General features: G+C 33.3%; 1 protein-coding gene across 4 annotated transcripts in view; it reads right to left on the reverse strand.

Annotated features, from left to right (window-relative positions):
- Btaf1 (B-TFIID TATA-box binding protein associated factor 1) overlaps positions 1-21318 on the reverse strand; it is a 93198-nt gene that overhangs the window by 23816 nt on the left and 48064 nt on the right. For all 4 annotated transcript variants that reach the window (XM_078038090.1, XM_005333734.5, XM_078038095.1 and 1 more), the window contains 10 exons: positions 18154-18258; positions 16100-16249; positions 15442-15584; positions 14437-14611; positions 12810-13013; positions 5920-6346; positions 4715-4905; positions 2759-2912; positions 2039-2148; positions 426-627 (listed from right to left, as the gene is read on the reverse strand). In XM_078038090.1, the coding sequence (XP_077894216.1) occupies positions 426-627; positions 2039-2148; positions 2759-2912; positions 4715-4905; positions 5920-6346; positions 12810-13013; positions 14437-14611; positions 15442-15584; positions 16100-16249; positions 18154-18258 (1861 nt within the window). The remainder of the gene's footprint in view (positions 1-425; positions 628-2038; positions 2149-2758; positions 2913-4714; positions 4906-5919; positions 6347-12809; positions 13014-14436; positions 14612-15441; positions 15585-16099; positions 16250-18153; positions 18259-21318) is intronic.

A 21318-nucleotide genomic window follows, 5' to 3' on the forward strand; every position in this document is an offset into this window, starting at 1 on the left:
CTGGGGATTGAACCCAGGGCTTTGTGCATTGTAGGCAAGCACTCTACCACCCAAGCTATATTCCCAACCCCCCAGTCCTTTTTGATATTTTATTTTGAGATAGGGTGTCGATGAATTGCTTAGGACTTTGCTAAGTTGCTGGGGCTGGCTTCAAACTTGCTATCTGCCTGCTTCAGACTTCTGAGCTGGTGGGATTACGGGTGTGTGCCACTGCACCTGGCCAACAGTAATTCTTAAACTTTCCATGTGAAAATTTTAATAAAATATAAAATATTTGTAATGAAATAAAATTTTAAAAGTAATTTTCTTTTTTGAACAAAGTAGGTTATTTATATACATATTTTAATAAGTCAATTTTATTTTGGTCATCCTTAAGAAAACTAAATAAAATGTCTAAGGGGTTTGTCAAAATTAAAAAAGGATACAGGCAAGTGCTTCAATTGCACCCTCTTGTTTGACATTGTCATCAATTGCTCCCAGCCATGGAAGTACCTTTTCCAAAAAGATGTTCATTGTTTCCATGGTAGCTATTTTGCTCATGACACCTACACAACGAGCAGCCATGTGCCTCACTGCAGTGCTCGGGTATTGAAGGCACATATAAAGATGAGACAAATGCTGTACCAACTAAAAATAAAAAAGTTAAAGGCAATCAGAATACTCAATAAGGTCTCTATCATTTAAAATGTTAACTATAATAGCCCATAATCAAAGATGTTCTCAATATTTCTAGTTAACTCTAAATCCAAAAATATCTCCAAATATCTCAAAACATTACTGTCAAGACATCAATGGAAAGTTAATCTAAACTCATTCTAAGATATCATAACTGTTTAAGAAAAGGTACAGAATTTCTCACCATAAGAAAGGCACACACAATTCTTTCAAACTCAACAAGAGACACATCAAAAGGCACTTTCAACATTCTGTTATTAAGACTGGGAATATGATACCACACATCATCAGCCTCCTTCAAATTTGTTGATTTAGGTTTAAGAATGTACTTTTTATTCACTGGGTTCAGTATTCCTAATTTTGTTCTAGGTACCATACTCTGATAGAAATTATCGAGTTATGATTGTGATAACAATAACATCCTATTATTAAATGCTTGCTGCAGGGAACACTAAGATTAATATTACAGTCAAGAACCTGCTCAACAGTTACAACAGCCTTATAGATCAGCTGAATGAATGTTTGCTAATCATGAGGGTAAGAGTATACAGATGGATTCTGTCTTTCTTTACTAATGATAAATTTTTTAAGACAGCTCAAGTGATCCTTATGCCTCAGCCTTCTGAGAAGTTGAGACTACAGGTACACACCACTGTATCCACACCTTATTAACAAAATTTTATCAAGTAAAAGAACATACTTTATACTACATGAACAAAAATCTTTATTCTTCTCTACTCCCTCTTAGCGAATCTAACAATAGAGAACTAGAGCTATTGTCCTTCAGAATGGTACAATTGCAAAGACCTTCCTAATGTAGGTATATGCAAAGAATAACAGTCTTCTTTAGAAAAAACACATAACTAATTTTCCTCCTCCTCCTGTTCCAATTCTTTTGTAAGAAATATAACAGTAAAGTCACAAACCAGTGTTCTATCTTTGACACTGACCAGCTGTGGTTTAGATGATTTCCTTCTACCTTTATATTTACCTTGGGAACAAGCTTTATTACCTGCGTTTTTCCTCTCTTGGAGGTATATTATTGGAATGGTTTGAGCAGCAATACTGGCTTTCGTTCCTGTTTATATCTGGTTTCTGCGGCATTAGAGCCCTTTCTGTAATGCCCCATATTCTAAGCTTCCAGATTGAGATTTCTACCATTCATGTACCCCAGCTCACAAAGCCCACACGAGCTGTACTGTCAGCAAAGAAGAAATATAGTAATACTGTCTTAAAAAAAAAAAAAACAAACAACTGCAATTACTAGGGATGACATGAAGTTGCATTTTTCAAGTCTTAAGATGTTTTAGTAAGATCATTTGTTCTATCTGAAGAAATTTTACATCTGCATTAGTTAAGTTACCAAGGGATGAAGCTCGGAATCCATTGAAGCTGCTGATGTTTCAAAAACTTGCAGAGAATTCACCAATTCTTGAGCAGGTCCATCTCCCCTTTCCAGGAGGGATTTTCCATCTATTCAAATATATTAAAAATCTATATCACACTTTGCAAGTTAATTTTTCAAAATCTCAACCTTCCCCCCATACACAATTTTTAGCACCTCTCAGCTAGTAGTCAATTTTACGTTTCATGTTAAAATGCCATGACCTTAATTTAAGTGCTAGGGTTCTGTACTCAGAGCAAAAAAAGAAGTTAATAATAATGATCTATTTAGACTATCTCTTTTTAGAAACAGAAAAGAAAAAAAAAAAAACGGTTTTTTTTTGGGGGGGGGGTACTGGGGATTGAACTCAGAGGTACTCAACCACTGAGCTATATTTCTAGCCCTAAATTTTATTTTATTTAGAGAAAGGGTCTCAATGAGTGCTTAGCGCCTCACTTTTGCTGAGGCTGGCTTTGAACTCATGATCCTCCTGTCTCAGCCTCCCGAGCTACTAGGATTACAGGCATGTGCCACTGCACCTGGCTAAAATGAATTACGATGTTTTTAACAAATTTCCAATTTTTAAAATTTACAGTTGTCTGGGATAAACAGAAAAAGGTATTTTTATTTTACAGATATATTTAATTGATAGACACTGAAATGTATTAAAAATGGAACTCATAAAATATATATGCATACCAAAATTATTTAGATCAATTATATTCCTCAGTGGGCCAACCATAGCATCCCAGAGATGTGGTAATTTCACTGCCATTTCACCACCAAAATGCTTCACTATAGTTGTCAAGGCAAATTCAGCTCCCCTCCGTTGTACCAGGTAAGGCTTTTGGGCCTAAAATTAAATATTAGTTGAAAACAATCTCAGGAAAAAAGCATAATACATTTAAAATTTTATCAAGAGAATTTAAAGACTTTACAGTGCTTCATTAACTAATGAAGCAATTATTAGACACAATTATGACAACCATAAACATTTTCCAATAATTAAAATACAAAGGACTAAACCTCCTAACTAGATTTTTGTGCCCAAACTAAAATACTTTTGTAGGGTCAGGGATAAGGAATTAAAGGATATATGCTGCTTCTAGATATAGTCCTAAGTGACATTTTTTTCTTTGTTTTATCTTCTTCTTTTCCCTATCCCAAAGAAATTTAGCAGTTAGAAGAAAGATGAAATGATATATCCTTATTTATATTCATGTAAAGGACATAATAAGACATGTTAAGCTAACTGCAAGATTGATAATGTGGTATTCAACAATAATTGCAGTCCATATAAGACCATCTCCCCCACAAAAGAAATATATATACATATTTTTTAATTACTTTAAGATGAAGAAGGGGTTTGGGATAGTGGTAGAGCACTTGCCAAGCATGTGCAAGGCCCTTCATTTGATCCCCCAGCACTGCAAAAAAAGAAAAAAAAGCTATAAAGTATTAGAAGAGCTTTGTAACCCACGGAGGAATAAATACCAAAATCACAGTAAAATTTTGATGGAAACTATTATGGTGAGATATAACCAATGAAAAAGATTTCACACAATTTTGTTTATGTTTTTCTTTTTTCTTTTCTTTTTTGAATCAAGGATTTAACACAGGGGTACTGACTGAGCTACATCCCCAGCCCTTTTTTATTTTTGAGACAAGGTCTTACTAAGTTCTTTAGGGCCTTGATAAGTGTTGAGGTTGGCCATGAACTTATAATCCTCCTGCCTCAGCCTCCCAAGATGCTAGGATTACAATGTACACCACTATGCCTGACAACATTCATAGAGTATAGATATATAGACAATAACTTAAGATGATGATTTTAAAAACAAATTAAAAATAGGCTTATATTTTACAAACCCCTGTCTTTTAGCATCAATAGTTTACTGCTGAACCCAGGTAAGTTCCTACATATTGCGATCAAAACTGTTTAGATTCATTTCATTGTTAATAACGTGAATCAAATTTTCTAAACAAAACACTTATCATTGGTTATTATTTATCTTTAAAGAAGTTAGTAATAAAGAACAGAGAGACCAACAGTACAGAATGGAAAGTCGGAATAAATCCTCGAAAATTAAAAGCATGATATATAACAAAGGGCCCATTATAAATCAAGGAAGAAAGGTTTCAACAGTGGGATAACTGGTTGTTTGCACACAGTTTAGATCCCTATACTCATACCACACATTTAATAAATTCTAAGTTAACCAAAAGTCAGGTGGTCAATGATGATCTCACATTTGTAAAACTACTGTCTGAATATCAAAAGAAATTCTGGATATCAATAAGACTGAGAAGTTGTTTTTTACTCTTGTTTAATATCTTCTTTGTAGTCAATACTATGGGAGTGAATTCGTTTATATATTTATAAATAGCTTATGTACCCACCATCAAGAGGGTTTCTTGCCTAGGAAGGTAAAGTTAGGCTGGTAAAAATTATAAGACACATGAGAAATTTAAATAGCTTAACTATTATCCTGGACCATGTTGCTAGAGTACTCCAAAAAGCTATTAATACTAGTCCTTTCATTTATAAGTACAAAAATACAGTTCTGGAACTTGACATGACAACTTAGTTCTCAATGTATAAGCTAGATATCTGTTTTAAAATCAAAACATTCAAAAGAAAAAAAATCTACTTACCTCATCAAGTTCGACAAGGATACTCCCACTACTTCCAGCAGGAAGATCTGCTATTTGAGCTTTTACTGCTTTCGGGGTAGGACCTCGCCTACTTGTGATAGCAAACGCAGCTTTCTGATGCCTATAGAGTGTAATTATACCTCTGTGCTTGGTTACAGTATGGTGCATTCCATCTTTTTCTGAGTTGGGTCCTAATAAGGAAAAAAATTAGCCTTTTAATTATAATATAGATAACTAAAAGTCTCTGCTCCAAATGAGACACAGCCCTTTATTTAAGGCCTCGATTTTTATAAGCTAATGACATGTTTTTTTAAGACAATGAAATGGCAACAAAAAAATCTACTTGCATAGGTTTTATAACACAAAGTTGTAGAATCATGTGAACAATAAGAAATATCACATGCACGAATGATTGTGCCTAGGCACAAAAAGAAACATTAAAAATAACTCAAGTAAGCTTCCTCTGAAATAATGTTCATGGTCCCCATGAATTCAGGAAAACTTGACCACTGCAGAATATTCCTGCCTCATATAATAAAGGAGAGGGGAAAGATGATAACCCTCTTGTATTTTTATGTTAATATTCCAAATGTTCACATTCTTCTTTCAGATCGCTTTTTGATAGCACCAAAGTAGCAAATCTATTACATTTTCAATAATTTGTTTTGTTTTCCTAAAATCTTATTAATAAAAAATATAAGTCATGTAGGACTGAGTCATGTGAAGAAACACTGGTCTTTGATACCAGACTACTAAATGTAGTTATTTTCCACATGAATTCTCCAAAAGAAAATAGAAAAACTGGTTAAGCATTATTTACTAAACAGAGTTCAATCTCATGAAAGACTAAATTTAGAAAACAAAATACAATAGGAAGAACTTTCATTAACATTTGATACAACTGTTTTCTAGCCTATTAAGTCATACAATGACAATTTTCAAGATGAAGGTAAGGGTGAATACCTGTCTCAATGGATTTCAGTCACCTTATATCAGATATCAGGTCTCTTATGACTGGCTTATTTAAGAGGGTTGTAATTGATTAGCTAATTGAAATAACAAGGATTTTGTTGTAACCAAACTTTTTTCTCTCAGAATGGAATGTGGAGAAAATGGCTCTAACATGAATGATAGATATAAGTAAATGAAAACAAATTTAAATAGTTAATTCCTTCTCTACCCCATATAAAGGTTTAGATATATACCTTTAGAATTTTCCTGGCCACTTTGTGTTGGTACTGGACATGTTACACAAGGAGTTAGATATGGGTCCACACAAAGTGAGCTACAGAGATTTTTAATAATCTTTGAATTGGGACAGGGTGTCCTTGTTGTGCACTGCTGAAGAAGTTTAGCTATGCACTGAGCTGCATAGTTTTGCACTAGTGTATTCTCTTCTTTTTTAATCGTCTCCATTAGTGGTTTTATGATAGGATTTAATTTCTCCGGAAGCTGCTGCAAGCTCACAACTGCACATGCAGCAAAAGTATGCACTCTCAACTGCAACACTTGCCACTCTTGGTTTGTCTCTGTAACTGTCATTTGGACCTGCTGTCGTTTACTATCTAATTGCTGTAATACTTGAGAATTTAAATCGAAAGTTGATGTGACTTCATTAAAAACAGTAGTGACCTAATAAAAAAAAAAGAAATAAAAACTCATTAATTACATCAACCCCAAATAGACTATAAACTCCTAAACAGCAGACAGCAAGTTTTCTGTTTCACAAAAGTTCCTTATTATCTAATATTGTTTTTTAGTACTCAGTAAACTAACAAATACCTAAAACCTCCCAACTAAAGTTTACTTAGTCTAACTTAACATTAACATTATATTCCTGAAGAAAGACACATTCTTTTGAGATGAATAAAATTTCTTATCCTTTAAATATATCTAATCTGTTTGAGGGGAAAATCACACTCAACACTTATAGTGTGCTTTGGTGACATAATGAGAAAGCAATATGCAAATACAGATATATGCAAATATAAACTGTTAATATCAAAATTTAAAAACTTCTTGGGAAAAATATTCTAAAAAATGTTTAGGGTAGCTGTTTACAAAGTGGTTAAGTAATGCTAATTGAATTATTTTCATTCTTTCTTTGACCTCCCTTCTCGCAGAAATGTTCAGGCCACAAAAGAGAGAGGGGAGAAAAATGCAACAGCCATTATTTGTTTAATTACCTAGATAAAGTTGACTGCTGTTCCAGACAACTTTACAAACCTCATTAACAACTGTTCAGTCCATTTTTTTAAAACAACTTTAGTGAGATATAGTTCTTATGCCATAAAAGTAACCCATCTGAAGTATTTATAATTCACTCATTTTTAGTATACTCATAGTTATGAATCAAAATTTTAGAACATATTTTCATAAGTTCATAAAGAATACTCATACTCACTAGCAAACACTCCTCATTTTTCCCCAGCCCTATGGAACTTTCTTATCTGATTTGTCTTTCCAAAGTTGTCTATTTTGTAAATTTTATGTAAATGAATTCATAAAATATGTAGTCATTTGTGACTTATTTCATTCATTTAGTATTATGCTTTCAAGGTTCACAAATGTTTTAGCATTGTATCAATATTTCCTTTTTTGATCAAATAATATTTCATATGATAATTTTTACTTATATACTATATTCATTCATCAATTGATTACTGATGGGTTTTTCCTACTTTTTGAATGATGTTGCTGTGAACATTCACATACATAGAGATTGTCTGATGGGCTCATATAACAAAAACTCATGATAGATAGGTTATAGCAATTATTAAAAGCTTGCAGGGATAGATCCTTATTGACAAGAAAAGCCTAATAACATTGGAAAATTTAAAATCTATTTTCTTTTTAATGGAGAGCCCTTTTTGTTCTCCAACCTCCTGAGTCATTGGGATTACAAGTGTGCATCACTATGCCCAGCAAATCTAATTTTTAATACTTAGAAATTATTAATTTCATTGTGGACAATATCAATAATGCTATTTATTATAAAAAACAAAATAGTCATACAAATAAGATCTTCTTTTATCACTATAAAATGCTGAAGACTAAGTAAACTATATCAGTTTCACTGTCAATCTGCTCACCACACTTACACACACACACACACACACACACACACAAAAAAAAATCACATACCTTTCCTAGCTTATACTTTCTACTCCATTGTTTGTTTTAAGTTCTGCGCAAGAATTATCTGAAACAGGATACACTACTAAAAATTTTCAAATATTGTCCAAAGTACACTATGCTTATTTTTGACAATGTCCAATGATTGTAGGCAATCAAGGAAAAGCCAATCACCCGCAATTAATTCAATCATTTAAACAATATTTACTATCAGATGCTCAAAGATGAATAAGACACAGTCTTAACATACCCTAAAAATGCATAGATGGGAAATATAAATAAAGAATTAAGACAACATAATATATCACTGAGGCAAGGGCAGGTTGCTATGAAAGTTCAGAGAGTCACTTAAAACTTCTTAGTAGAGGGTTGGAGCTATAGCTCAGTGACAGAGTGCTTGCCTAGCATGTGTGAGGCACTGGGTTCAATCCTTAGCACCACATAAAAATAAACAAATAAAATAAAGGCAGTCTGTCCATCTACAATTACCAAAAGAAAATTAAAACAAACAAAAAACTTTCTTAGCAGAGGAGCTTAGGGAAGACTTGCCAGAGGCAGTTAACTAATTTTTAAAAAGGAAAGACTTGGAAAAGTGTTATTAATTAATTTATTTTTAGGTGGGATGTTTCTGTTTTCCAAGCTTGCCTGAACTCCAAGGCTTGAGGATTCCTCCCACTTCAGCACCCACCCACTGCCTTGTAGCTGGGACTATAAGTGTATTGCACCACATCTAGCTTTTTGGATTGGTTTAAAGAATGGTTAAATCAGGAGTTATATACATCTTTGTAAACAGATGAAGTGAGGTAAGAGGTGGAAGGCAGGATACCGTCTAAAGAACTGAAGACAGTTTATCATTGCTTGAGTAAAAGGTGCAAATGGAGAAGTATCAAGAAAAGAACTCTAGGTGAGTGTATAGTGTTGAGGCAGAGAACTTCTGGAAAAGGACCAGGAACTCAGGCATAGAAGTGAGACTGAGTGAGGCACAGAAAACACTGTGTGTGATGTATTTCCGCAAAAAGAAAGCTAACCAGTTTGGCAGAAGTTTGGTAATAAGAAAAGAGATGGGATCTGTATATGGGGTAAAGTTGGGAGTTCATAACCCACTTGAATCAAACTGTGAAAGATGATGTATTAAGAACTGTGTAATGTTTTGAACGACCAACAATAAAAAAAAAAAAAAAGAGTTTCAGCAAAGCTTGTGGAATAAAAGGATGTTAGGTTAAAAAAAAAAAAAAAAAAAAAAGAAAAGAGATGGGGTATCTAGAGAAGGTAATGAGAGTAGGGGGGAGGGGGACTAAAAAGCAAGGGAAAGGAAACCATTTTTAAGGAAGAAAGGGATACAGAGTGGCACAAAAGGATTAATACTAGTCTAGCAAAGCATGAAGGATGAAATGGACCAGAAACTGCCTGGAGGTAGAATCAGAGAAGAATCAGACCTAAATATCAAGGCCTTTAGGCTTTGAAAATGCAAACAGAGAAATGATAAACATGAGACTTTCTGAAAGAAAAATTCCACTTTTGGTTATGTCTGAAGTGGCAATGAGATAATAATCCAAATAAAAGTGCTTAACAAAAGAACATAAGATTAAGAGTAGATAATATTGCACATGATTGAGAAAAGATAATAAGGATAAGAACTAAATTAAGAGACTGGTGAGAGACGAAAAGACAGAAATGCTTATATCGGGTAAATGCCCCTATCTGGCATTTAAGAGGAAAACAGGGATCCAATAAAAGATATAAAAGACCTTTAACTTTTAAAATTACCATCCCTAAATACTTTCTTCCAGAGATTCTGATATTTATGCTATTTCCTGTCCTAAGTTGAAACCACTGGACTGATGAAATTGAATAGTAATTTCACTGGGAAATAAGGGGTCCTTCTTGAAGAAGGAGGATATTTGAAACTTCAATAAGTTTACAGAAATAGTAGGAAGGAAATCTAATTATAAAGAAACTTTGAGGAATTTTAACTCTAGGCATTTAGAAAACTTTACCAAAGAACAACTTGGGTACAAAAATAACAAGTTTAGCTTTCTCTCATAAGTGAGAAAAAAAAAATTCAACTACAGTATTTTTCAGTCAGAAAGGGGATTAAGAAATGAACATTTGGACTGGGATTGTGGCTCAGTGGTAGAGTGCTCGCTTAGCACGGGCGGGACCTGAGTTCGATTCTCAGCACCACATAAAAATAAAGGCATTGTGTTGTATCCATCTACAAAAAAGATTCTCTCTTAAAAAAAAAAAGAAAAGAAAAGAAAGAAACATTATTTCATGAGGCCAAACACAAACAAGTAGCTCAATTTCTCAATTCTATAACCCAGGAATAACTAATTTATACTAACTGAACTCACAGACTCAACTAAGTACAAAGCTGTAGTAATCAGACACTGGTGTTGGTTAGGAAGATACAAACATATCGGGCACAAAGATTCAGATAACAGATCCACATACATTCTTCAGTTGATTTTTTACAAAGATGCCAAAGCAATCCAACAGAAAAAAATGTCCTAATAATGATGCTAGGAAAACTAGATATATGTAGAAAAACAACCTTGACTTCATACTATACACAAACATTAATTCAAGATAGATCACTAGGGATGTAGCTTAGTGGTTCAAAGTGTTTGGCTAGGACACATGAGGCTCTTGGCTTGATCCACAGCACTACTAAAAACTGGCAGAAGAACCGAACGTGGTTGTGCACACCAGTAATCTCAGTGGCTGGGGAAGCTAAGGCAAGAGGATTGCAAGTTCAAAGCCAGCCTCAGCAACTCAGCGAGGCCCTCAGCAACTCGGCAAGACCTTGTCTCTGAATAAAATATTTAAAAAGGGCTGGGGGGGCTGGGGATGTGGCTCAAGCGGTAGCGCCCTCGCCTGGCATGCGTGCGGCCCGGGTTCGATCCTCAGCACCACATACCAACAAAGATGTTGTGTCCGCCAAAAACTAAAAAAAAAAAAATATTAAAAAATTCTCTCTCATTCTCATTCATATTCTCTCTCTCTCTCTCTCTCTCTCTTAAAAAAAAAAAAGGGCTGGGGATATAGCTCAGTGATTAAGCGCCCCTGGGTTTAATCCCTTGTACAAATAATGATGATGATGATGGAAGACAAATCTAAACATGAAAGCTAACACTATGAAGCTTTAGAAGAAAATGAATGCAAATTCCTTCACTATTTGGAGATAGAAAAAGGTTCTTTAGATCACAAATCATAATCAAGGAAATAACTGATAAATTTATTCAGACTGAATCTATCTGACAAGGAATTGGTATCCAGGATTATAAAGAACTCCTATGATTCAATAAGAAACAACTAAAAGCAGTCAAAAGATCTGAAGACATTTCAGAAAGGAAGATACAGAAATGGCCAATAAAGATATAATTTGTCACAAAGAAAATGAAACTCAAAACCACAATGACACCATCACACAACCACAGAATGGCTAAAGTTAAAGGGGCTCATTATACTAAATGCTATTAATGATGTAGAGCACCCAAAACTCTCACACCTTGTTAGTTACGAAGTAAAATGATACAACCACTTTAGGAAGTCTGAGTTTTTAAAATTTAATTTTAGTTTTTTGCAGTGGTGGGTATTACCTAGCTTTATCACTGAGCCATACCCCTATCCTCTATGTAGTTTTCCAAAAAAATAAAGAAAGGCAACTATCTTAAGATTCAGCAATTCCACTCATATATATTTACCAAAGAAAAATGAAAATATATGTCCACCAAAAAATGTATATTAAAAAAGCTTACAGAAGCTTTGCTCACAATAGCCTCAAACTGGCAATAGCCCATGTCTATCAACAGGAGAATCACTTAAACTAGTTTTGAAATATTCATACGATGCCATAAAATGCAGTAATAAAACTAATGAATTATTAATACACATAACATGGATAATTTGGAGGATACCAAGTTCAAGCCAGCCTAGGCAAGTTAATGAGACCCTGTCTTAAAAAAAATGAAAACATGTTGGGGATATAGTTTAGTGGTAGAACACCTCTAGGTTCAATCCTTAGTACACAAAACAAAACAAAAAACCCTTCAGAGCACAGTGTATAATTACATTTATATGATATTGTAGAACAAGCAAAATTAATTTACCATGAGGTAAAGAATGGTTACTTAGGGACAAGGAGAAGAAGGGACTAACTACAAAGTAGTGATGGGAATTTCTATCTTGACAAGGTTTAGATTTTACATTCATATGTATCTGTGAAAATTCATCTAATGTTCACCTAAGACTGAGCACTTACACACTGAAGTGTTCAAATATCTGAAATTTACTTAGAAATACATTAAAAAATAAGATGGATTGGTGGTTTGGAAAGAAGGGTAGATATTTGAATATATGCGTGATAAAGCATATATTCAAAATGTCAACGGCACAATCTAATTGCTGAGTATATAATGTTTGTTGTATGAATTCTTTACTTTTTAAAGTATGTTTAAATTTCCATTTTCATTTAATGTTGGGAGCAGGGAGAAGAAATATTTAGGAATTTGTTAAAGTTTTACCTATATTTTTCCCTTCTCAAGCAAGACTAGGAAACAACAAAATGTAACAACTTTTTTGAATAAAGGTACATTGGTTTGTCAGAATTTGAGTTTAAAGGGATGGGGATGTAGCCCAGAGGCAAAGTGCTTGCTGACATGCATGAGGCCCTGTACTACCAACAAAACAAAACAACAACAACAAAAAAACCCAAATACAAACAATAACAACAACAACAAAAAAAAAAAACACAGAAAAAGAAGGGGAAAACAGAAAAGAAAGTTTTTCCCCATTCTCCAAGAAAAGTCAACACATGAAATAAACTAGAATTGAGATGAGAGGCTACTAGGCCATAGACAGATACAACAAAATATGTGGTTTTGTGACAAACATGCTATGACAAATTTCTAATCTTTATTTCATGCTCTAAAATGAAGAGAGTTACTTCTTTACTCACCAGGTCATTAGCTTGATCTATAGTTAAAACGTTGTTGTTTACTCTATTACCAACTTCAATATGTGCATCAGCTAATGATGATATAAGCTGTTTACATTCATTCTGCATTCGTGTGAATGGAACAGCAATTTCATCATAATATAAATGTTCTGAAAGGATATCAAGTAAACGTGGCTGCACAGCTAGGGTAACAGCTTTACATTCCTAAAAATATAATAGACAACAAATATTCAGGGCAAATATATAAACATAATTTTATAGTTATATAAATCTTCACTTAAAAACTACCAAATTCTAAATTTCTACTGATTTTTTAATCTGTTGTTTTCTCTCAGAGCAATAATTAGTTGTACAGAGAAAGGTATTATACCCAAACTGCTCCAAAATTTTAATATGAATGACTACAGAACATGCATGTGGAATTATTATAATTCCATTAAAATTTATTTTATTTAATTACTCTTATTGTACTGAATTTATTTGATGTTTACATAAATATAGCACAGATTTAAAAGTACATTACTATAAAAATTTCTTAAAAATAAGTCAAGAAAACATTTGGCATGCACTAACTAAAAATATTACTTAAAGTCATTATTAGACTTCTTAACAGTTTAGACCACAGCTTTACATGCCATACTGTAAAAATGGATATATAATTTAAAAGCTACTTACCTGCCCCCAAATTTAACTAACCCTTCCCACTCTCTCTGGTTGTTGCCTGCCCCAACCAGAGGGGGAATGGCCTCAGTGGTGAGCCATGAGGGGTTCTGTGGGATCTGGGTGATCAGCCTGGGCTTCACAGAGTAAATCCAGAGAAGCTCTGTGAGGGTCCAGAAACCGAACTGTCAACACTTGCTGCTGAGTCTGAGAGGCACAAAAACACAGCATCACTGCCTCTCCAGCACACCGAGTCCTGCCTAAAAACAGATGAGCCTTGCTTCTTTCCAGAGGCAAAGCAGGGGTCTCAGTTGCAATAGAGCATGGCTCAATTACTTTTAGACACAGTTTTGACACACTGCTAAGAGGCAGTAACAAGCAACTCTCACAGCAAGTGCAGACAGTTAAATTTCCAGAAACAAGTCTTACAAAAATCATACATCTTATGATAAATTAAAGGTTAAAGGGGCTAAAAGAGAATGATTTGTTTGATACATGAAGATCTGGGTTTAACTATGGAGAGATTTCTCCTCTGACTAAAATTCTGCCCTTGCTACTACCCATTCAAATAGAGCTCTAAAACACAAAGCAGCTTTTTGTAGTTTTAGTATTATGAGATATATACAAGAATGAATGACCAACTGCATACATACAACCCAGTCCATATATACCCATGTTTATATGGATAGGGACCTTTCTTAATAGACTTCGAGGTCAAAAACAAATATTAATTATGGGCATGCCTATTAGTCTTAGGTATGGGTAGAAATGTTAAAAAAAAATGTTATGGTTAAAGGTAAATGAGAATGAAATAATGTTCAATATAGTTTGGAATACTTTTTCTATGATTGCTGGATCCTATTAGAGAAAAATTTCACTTTCATATTGTAAAATATAAATTATCCTAACAGCTAATGGAAATTAGTTCACATAATTTGTCTTTATTATTTTCAGGAAAAAATCTTACCTTTTGTAAAGCAGCCCATTCACAGATTACCAAAGCAACACTAATTCTTTGTAAGGCAGATTTGGAGTTGAGATGGAAGAGTAGTAACTGGCCAAGGGATTCAGCTGGTTTAATTTCTTGAGTTACCATATTTACACCTGGATCACAAATACAGCAACAAAGTGCTCCTAACAATCTAACAGGGAGAAAAAAGAAGTTACTATAGAAATTACCTGAAATAAAATTTCCCCCAATGAAGCCATATATTTTCCAGTAGATTTCACTCCTATCTCATGATTATAAATAGATATAAATTCTATTTTTAAAATGGAAAAAAAAATATTTACTTGCTCTAAGTTTTTCATAGGCTGTAACAAGTGTGATAGAGGAAGGATTAACAGATACATGAGAGGAATCTTTCCTTTAAATGACTTTGGAGGCTGTCCTGGGACAGGGGTCTGAGGGACTCCCTCTAAGGGGACAGTGGGACCTCGACTTAGCCCAGGTGGGTTCTTGACTCACCCTGCTGAGAAAAAATTTAGGATACATGAAAGTAAGGCACAAGCAAAGCCTTATACATTCCTAAGGCAGGCTACAGATGCTGCTCACCTCTCAAATCAGAGAAGAGTGACACACCCAGGGTTGACCTCTGTGACTATATATAGGATGTTCCTGGGAAGAAAAGTGCAGGTTCCCAGGAAAGCTTTTGTGGAAATCAAATCCCATGTTAATTACTTTTGATATTTGGGATTTAGAAAGTTTCTTTTTGGTTAAGCGGTCTAGCCATAATTCAGCTATGGGCACACTATATAGGTCTTTGACTATGGTGACATTTCAACTGAATGTATTTTTGTTCTACTTGATCTATATGCTGAAGGTTTTGTTCATCAAACTAAAGATAATCATGGCTGATAGTGCTCATAAATCTAAGTCTTCATCTAGTTAGGGTCTCTTTTTCTCTCTCCCCATGAGAGCTAATCTGTCAGGCTAGACATATAAATTATTCAACACTTGGTGTGTACTCACTTGGCTGCCATCATTCTGGCCCGCATAACTACAAAATCCCTTGTGGCAGGGTCTTCCATGATGGTGTCTGCACCTGCAATATACTCCTGAAGTACTTCTTTACTTTGACTTTGGCCTTGACGTACCTTACCACCTGTTTTTTCCTACAGAAAAGAAAGAAAAAACAAAAACAAAAAACAATAAAGGTTAAACATAAAATTTAATTGGCAACAACAAAAATATTGAAATAACCACAGTAAAATACACTTCACAACATTATATATTTTTTTTAAATATGCAGTCTCCTTTATTTTATTTAGTGATGCTGGGGATTGTGCATTCAAGGCAAGCAAGCACTCTGTCAAATGAGCTATATCCCCAGCCCCACTTCATAACATTTTAATGGATTAAAAATTACTATTCAACCTTATCATGGTCCTAATAAAAAACAATTTCTCCTTACAAATGCTAAATTAATTTTTGCTGTTAATAATAAAATAATATGAATTTCCTACATGGTTACTATATTGAGGACTGGGGATGTTGCTCAGGGGTAGAGTACCTGCCTGGCATGTATAAGGCCCTGGCATGTATAAGGCCCTATTCAATCCTCAGTGGCTCCCAAAAGAAAAAAAAAATTAAGTTGAATATAGAAATACATGTGTCTCTGTACACTTACCTTGGCTCTAGCTTTCACTTCTAGCAACATATTTAAATCAATAGGTAAGTGAGAAGGCTGCATCATTAAGCAAAGCCAAGCACCCATCCATGGGCAAGCAGCTGCTACCACATACTGAACTGATGCCTTGCTCAAGAGTTCCATCCAAACCTATAAAGTAAAAAGAACATGAAAGTGAAACTTTCCTGTTAAGTACTAACAAAACCTAATATTTATTTTTAGGGATACTGAATCAAATTTTAAAAAGTAAAAATGGCATACATATTAATTTTAAAACTCAACAGAGGCTTATTTTGAAATTCTGTTTTTGGATGGGTTTATATACTACAAGAAGTAATGAAAGAAAAGTTGATTTTTTTAAAAAAAGGAAAACAGAGCCTTCTCCAATATTTTATGGAAAACTTTAAAATATATATTAGCCATAAAGTAAGAGTTGTCTCATTAAGTCACTACACTTCTTTTCATGCATCATAGGGATTGATACAAATGCAATATTATATTCAAGAAAACACTTTAACAGATAATAGCTCTGGATAAGTATTCACTGATAAATTTTAAAGTGGTAATATCCTAGTTGAATTAAAAACAGAGTAAGTCTCAATTCATGATCTTACTCAGTAAGGTATCTTTATTGATGCTTAACATTAAATTGGCTACAACCAGCATGCAGAAATAACTCCACTTTTAAAAGTCTAAAATGAGCTAGTTACCTCAGAGACTAACAATTCAAAACAAATCCTCAAGATACAAGTGCCATTTTTCCCCCACAAATGCTATTAAATATATCAAATGTCTCCTCCTTTTAAGACTTCAACACATATAACTAACCTTGCTAATTTAAAAAAAGTACAAGTCTAAACTTTGATAATTAAGACTTTCCATACTATCAAAATCCCGCCCCCAAATACTTGGATCTATAAGCATACTATAAACAGCAAAATCAGTCTTCCCTGTTTTATTTTCTGTATTAAGGCTTTCAGAAAGTGCTTAAAACAAAGCCTTAAAGATCACAAAATAAGAAAGCAGAATAAGAAATCTTTTGTCAATGGCTTGAATTTTAGCTTAAATAAAATGCACTACTCTAACCAACAATTCCAGCTTGTTATGGCTAACTTTAAAGAAAAAAAAAAAGTGTATCGTACAAATTAAAATGCACAGGCCCAAAGGGACTTTTTCACCTCCTTGATTTTTTTTTTTTTTTTAAGCTTAAAGTACACATTCAAGCTTGGTTACAAAAATAAAACATTCATCAATTTTCATTTACCAACCAAGCACAAAGTTATTTTACACTATGTATTTTAAAGTATACTCTCTCAGATATGGCTTCTTATAGTATTTAAGATACAGCAAGGACATGACTAATTTTTTCAAATTAAAAAATCAGCATTAATAAGTGGGTTTATTGGTCTTTTCTAATTATATGATTTAATGTAAAGTTTGTAAGATAATGGAGGGTATATATATATTATTTCTATGACATGGTGTAGCATTTATATCTTTTTACTACAGTGATCTGTGACAGCAGCAGCTTCATTTTGTATTTTTTTTTAAACTGAAATTATAAAGTATCCATCTTAAAGATATCCACTATTCTAAAAATATGTACAGGATATTCTTTTACTGGTAGAATTAAAAATGTACAAATATTGGCTTTTTCAAAAATATATTTTTTTCTCTTAAAGGTTTAAAGATTTTTACTATATGTAAGAAAATGTAATCATAAATATTAGTTTTGTACCTATATTGTGCAATACTTAAAAAAATTGTATAAAGGTATTTTGAGGCAGTGCCTTACATGTTAAGAGAAACTAAAATAGTTCATATTGTATTATTCTCTAAAATTGGAAAAAAAAAAAAGTGAAGAAGCATGGCTAACTTAACTATTACACTGCACAAGAAACCTACATTCCTGTCTCATTATAAAGACTGCTAGACTTTTCAAGATGACTTTTAATTTCTTAAAAATCTCAGATCCATAGTATAGAAATTATGAAAAGCTTTAAAAAAAATCTACAAAATTTATAGAAAGAGGGATAAAGATATATTCATTATACCTTGTGAATGAGATCCAGAATTTCCTGGCTGCTTTCTAAAACACAGAACTGAAAAATATGTCGAAGCATATCAGGCAGTATAGGTATAAGCCAAGATGAAGAATTCTGAAAATAAAAAGAATCAAAGGTATAGTGTTTAATTCTTTGTTGTCAGCTTATCTGAAATATAAGTCAAATAAGCTAAGTATTATCATGAAAAGATCACATGGCTTTATCAAAAATGTTCAGCTGGTGATAGATTTTGATAAGCCTGAGAGAAAACAAATATTATATTTGTTATTCCAAAGGTGGAGAAATTACATAGAATACAATCATTGGGGAGCTAAAAAAAAAAATTATTAACATCCAAATAAGGTGAAATTATCCTCCATATAGAACCAAGCAGTAACCAGAAGTTTCTCCTTGGTTATATCATACACCACTGCATTTTCAGAAAATTTGGAATAACAGATTATTACACTGTGCTAGAGGATCAGAGTTTAAGTTCTATGTGCTCACTAGTAATACAAGTAATAAGTTTTAAGATAACATCCAACCTAGAAAATTGTACTTTGCATTCACTACAAAAAAAATATTTTAATCTATTTCAGGTAAGGGACATCTCAAAAATCTGATGAAAGTTATTAGGCCCACTCTTTTCTTAGAAAAATACACATTATGTATATACTTTGGTATATAATTTTGTTTCCAATATCAGAGGCTCAAATGTCTCCTCAAACCTAGATTAAAAACCTTAAGATAAGGGATTTCTCAACATTTCAAAAGCCTACCTAAATCAAGTAGCCAAAAAGTATGTAACCAAATACCTATTATGTACCCAGAATTCTCAACACAAGGAACTCTACATATTCTCAATGCTATTCAAATAATTACAAGCTCGTTTTGACCAGAAACACCAGAAAAATCAAATAAATTAGTTCACAGTACCTATTATCCAAACCACATCATGACTTTCTGAACACAAAAAATACAGTGTCTGGAAGAAACTGAAGAGAAATTTGATACTTTTAACTGAAATTCCAGAAACACACGTTCCAATGATAGTATTGCATAACTTAAAAAGCTACCTATCATTTTCTAGCCAGTGAAAAACTAATGACAAATATAGGACCTGGGCTTTACCTTCTCATGATGGTTTAAGAAAAGTTTAAAATAACTTACAAAAATCATCAACCAGGGGAGCATATTTACTAAGTTGGTAAACCATAATTCTTCTTTTTGAAGGAAAGGTAGGAAGAAGAAAATAAATTTATATTTTTTCACCAGAGAGAATTAAAGACAACTAGAAAAACAGTAATAGTGATATACAGATAACTTAATATTATTAGTCTTTCATACTCTCTCTCTTGTGGATTTGTTTTTGATAGGTCTCACTAAGTTGCTAAGGCTAGCCTTGAACTTGTGATCCTAATGCTTCAGGCTCCCAAGCAGCTGGGATTACATTATAGATGGATGTCACTGTGCCCAGCTCCATAATCTCCTTTCATTTCTGATTTTCTCCATTATATTTACCAACTCTTCCCCTATCCTCAACTCCATTGATGGCAATTCAAAAAGTTGTTCGTGGATTCAGAAGCTACATTTGTAGATTCCTTTCTATCACCACCATTTATAACCAGGAAAATGTAACACAAACTGTAGATATTTTCTCAGGCTATAAATTTTTGTTTGTATTTGTTATTTTAGCCAATTCTACCAGGGAGAAGAACAGAGACATGGGTAAAACACAAAAGATTTTTAAGGCAATAAAACTATTCTCTGTGATGTAATTGTGGATACATGACATTATTCATTTCTCAAACCAGTGGTTCACTGATACACACACACATTCATAGATACACCATTGCACGTATCAACATTTCCTGGTTAAAGAGACAAGGGGGGGGGGGATGGTAAATTCCTTTGTTTGATTACCAAGCTAATAGCACAGTAAAAAAAAAAAAAAAAAAAAAAAAAAATCACATCTTCACTGTAAGTAACTACCGATTGAAACCAGTTTGGTTTTCTTAGGAGTTTCTATTTTGTACTCCCCAAGAGTACACTTAGGAAGTATAAAACACTTCCATATGCTAACATTACTCATTAATAAAGACACAGGAATTAAAACATTTTCACAGATGTGATGGTATGCCACAGGGAAATATAATGAAAATAAGATTTCATGAACTATTAACTGTGGTTCTATTTAAAGACATCTTAGAAAAGTGTATACCTGTATACTTAAAATGGGCAAAATTTAAAAATACGGACATCTTCCTTTTTAGTCTTCCAATCTTATCAGGGAAAACAAAAAAGTTAACTAAAGATAATCAGAATAATTTCAAGAGAACAGAAGCTTCAATCTTTTTTTTTTTTTTTAAAAGAGAGATTGAGAGGGAGAGAGGGAGAGAGAGAGAGAGAGAGAGAGAGAGAATTTTAATATTTATTTTTTAGTATTCGGCGGACACAACATCTTCGTTTGTATGTGGTGCTGAGGATCGAACCCGGGCCGCATGCATGCCAGGCGAGCTACTTGAGCCACATCCCCAGCCCCAGAAGCTTCAATCGTAATGAGGCAGCAGTATGCTGGGTCAAGTTTGACCTCACTAATTAGTCTGGAATTATTGAGAATAATAGCTGAATACATGAAAAACTGAAACCAGAACAGTTACTAATAATTCAGAAGTGAGATTCATTTTCTTACTTTGTATGTAAGATGACTTCATATTCAGAAATGGGAAAGCAATTCAACCAATACTTAATCCATTTTGTCCCTATATAAAATGTAGGTTAAAAAGCTGAATGTCAGACTTGAATCTGAAGTAAGCAGCTCACTGTGAGCTGTGTAGCTTATATGGGTTTGGGAAAGTTTCTTAATCTTTGATCATCAGTTCTCTCAAATGCAAAATAAAAATAGCAGTAGTCACTTCATATACAGCGTTTAGCACATCTCCTAGGATAAAACAAGCCAATAATAACTCAGATTATTATTATTTTATTATTAATATCACTTTTAAATATTGCATAAATATATAAATATTTATATAAATATGCTATATCCAAGAATATAAATAAGATTACCAAATTATAAGAATTCTTGAAGTGCAAATGTTAGTGTTTTACTATCCGAACTACTAATTATTTATATTTGTATAGTATTAACATTTTCAAAGCACTTTCATATAT

This window comes from Ictidomys tridecemlineatus, chromosome 1 (assembly GCF_052094955.1).
Source record: "Ictidomys tridecemlineatus isolate mIctTri1 chromosome 1, mIctTri1.hap1, whole genome shotgun sequence".
Lineage (NCBI taxonomy): Eukaryota > Metazoa > Chordata > Mammalia > Rodentia > Sciuridae > Ictidomys > Ictidomys tridecemlineatus.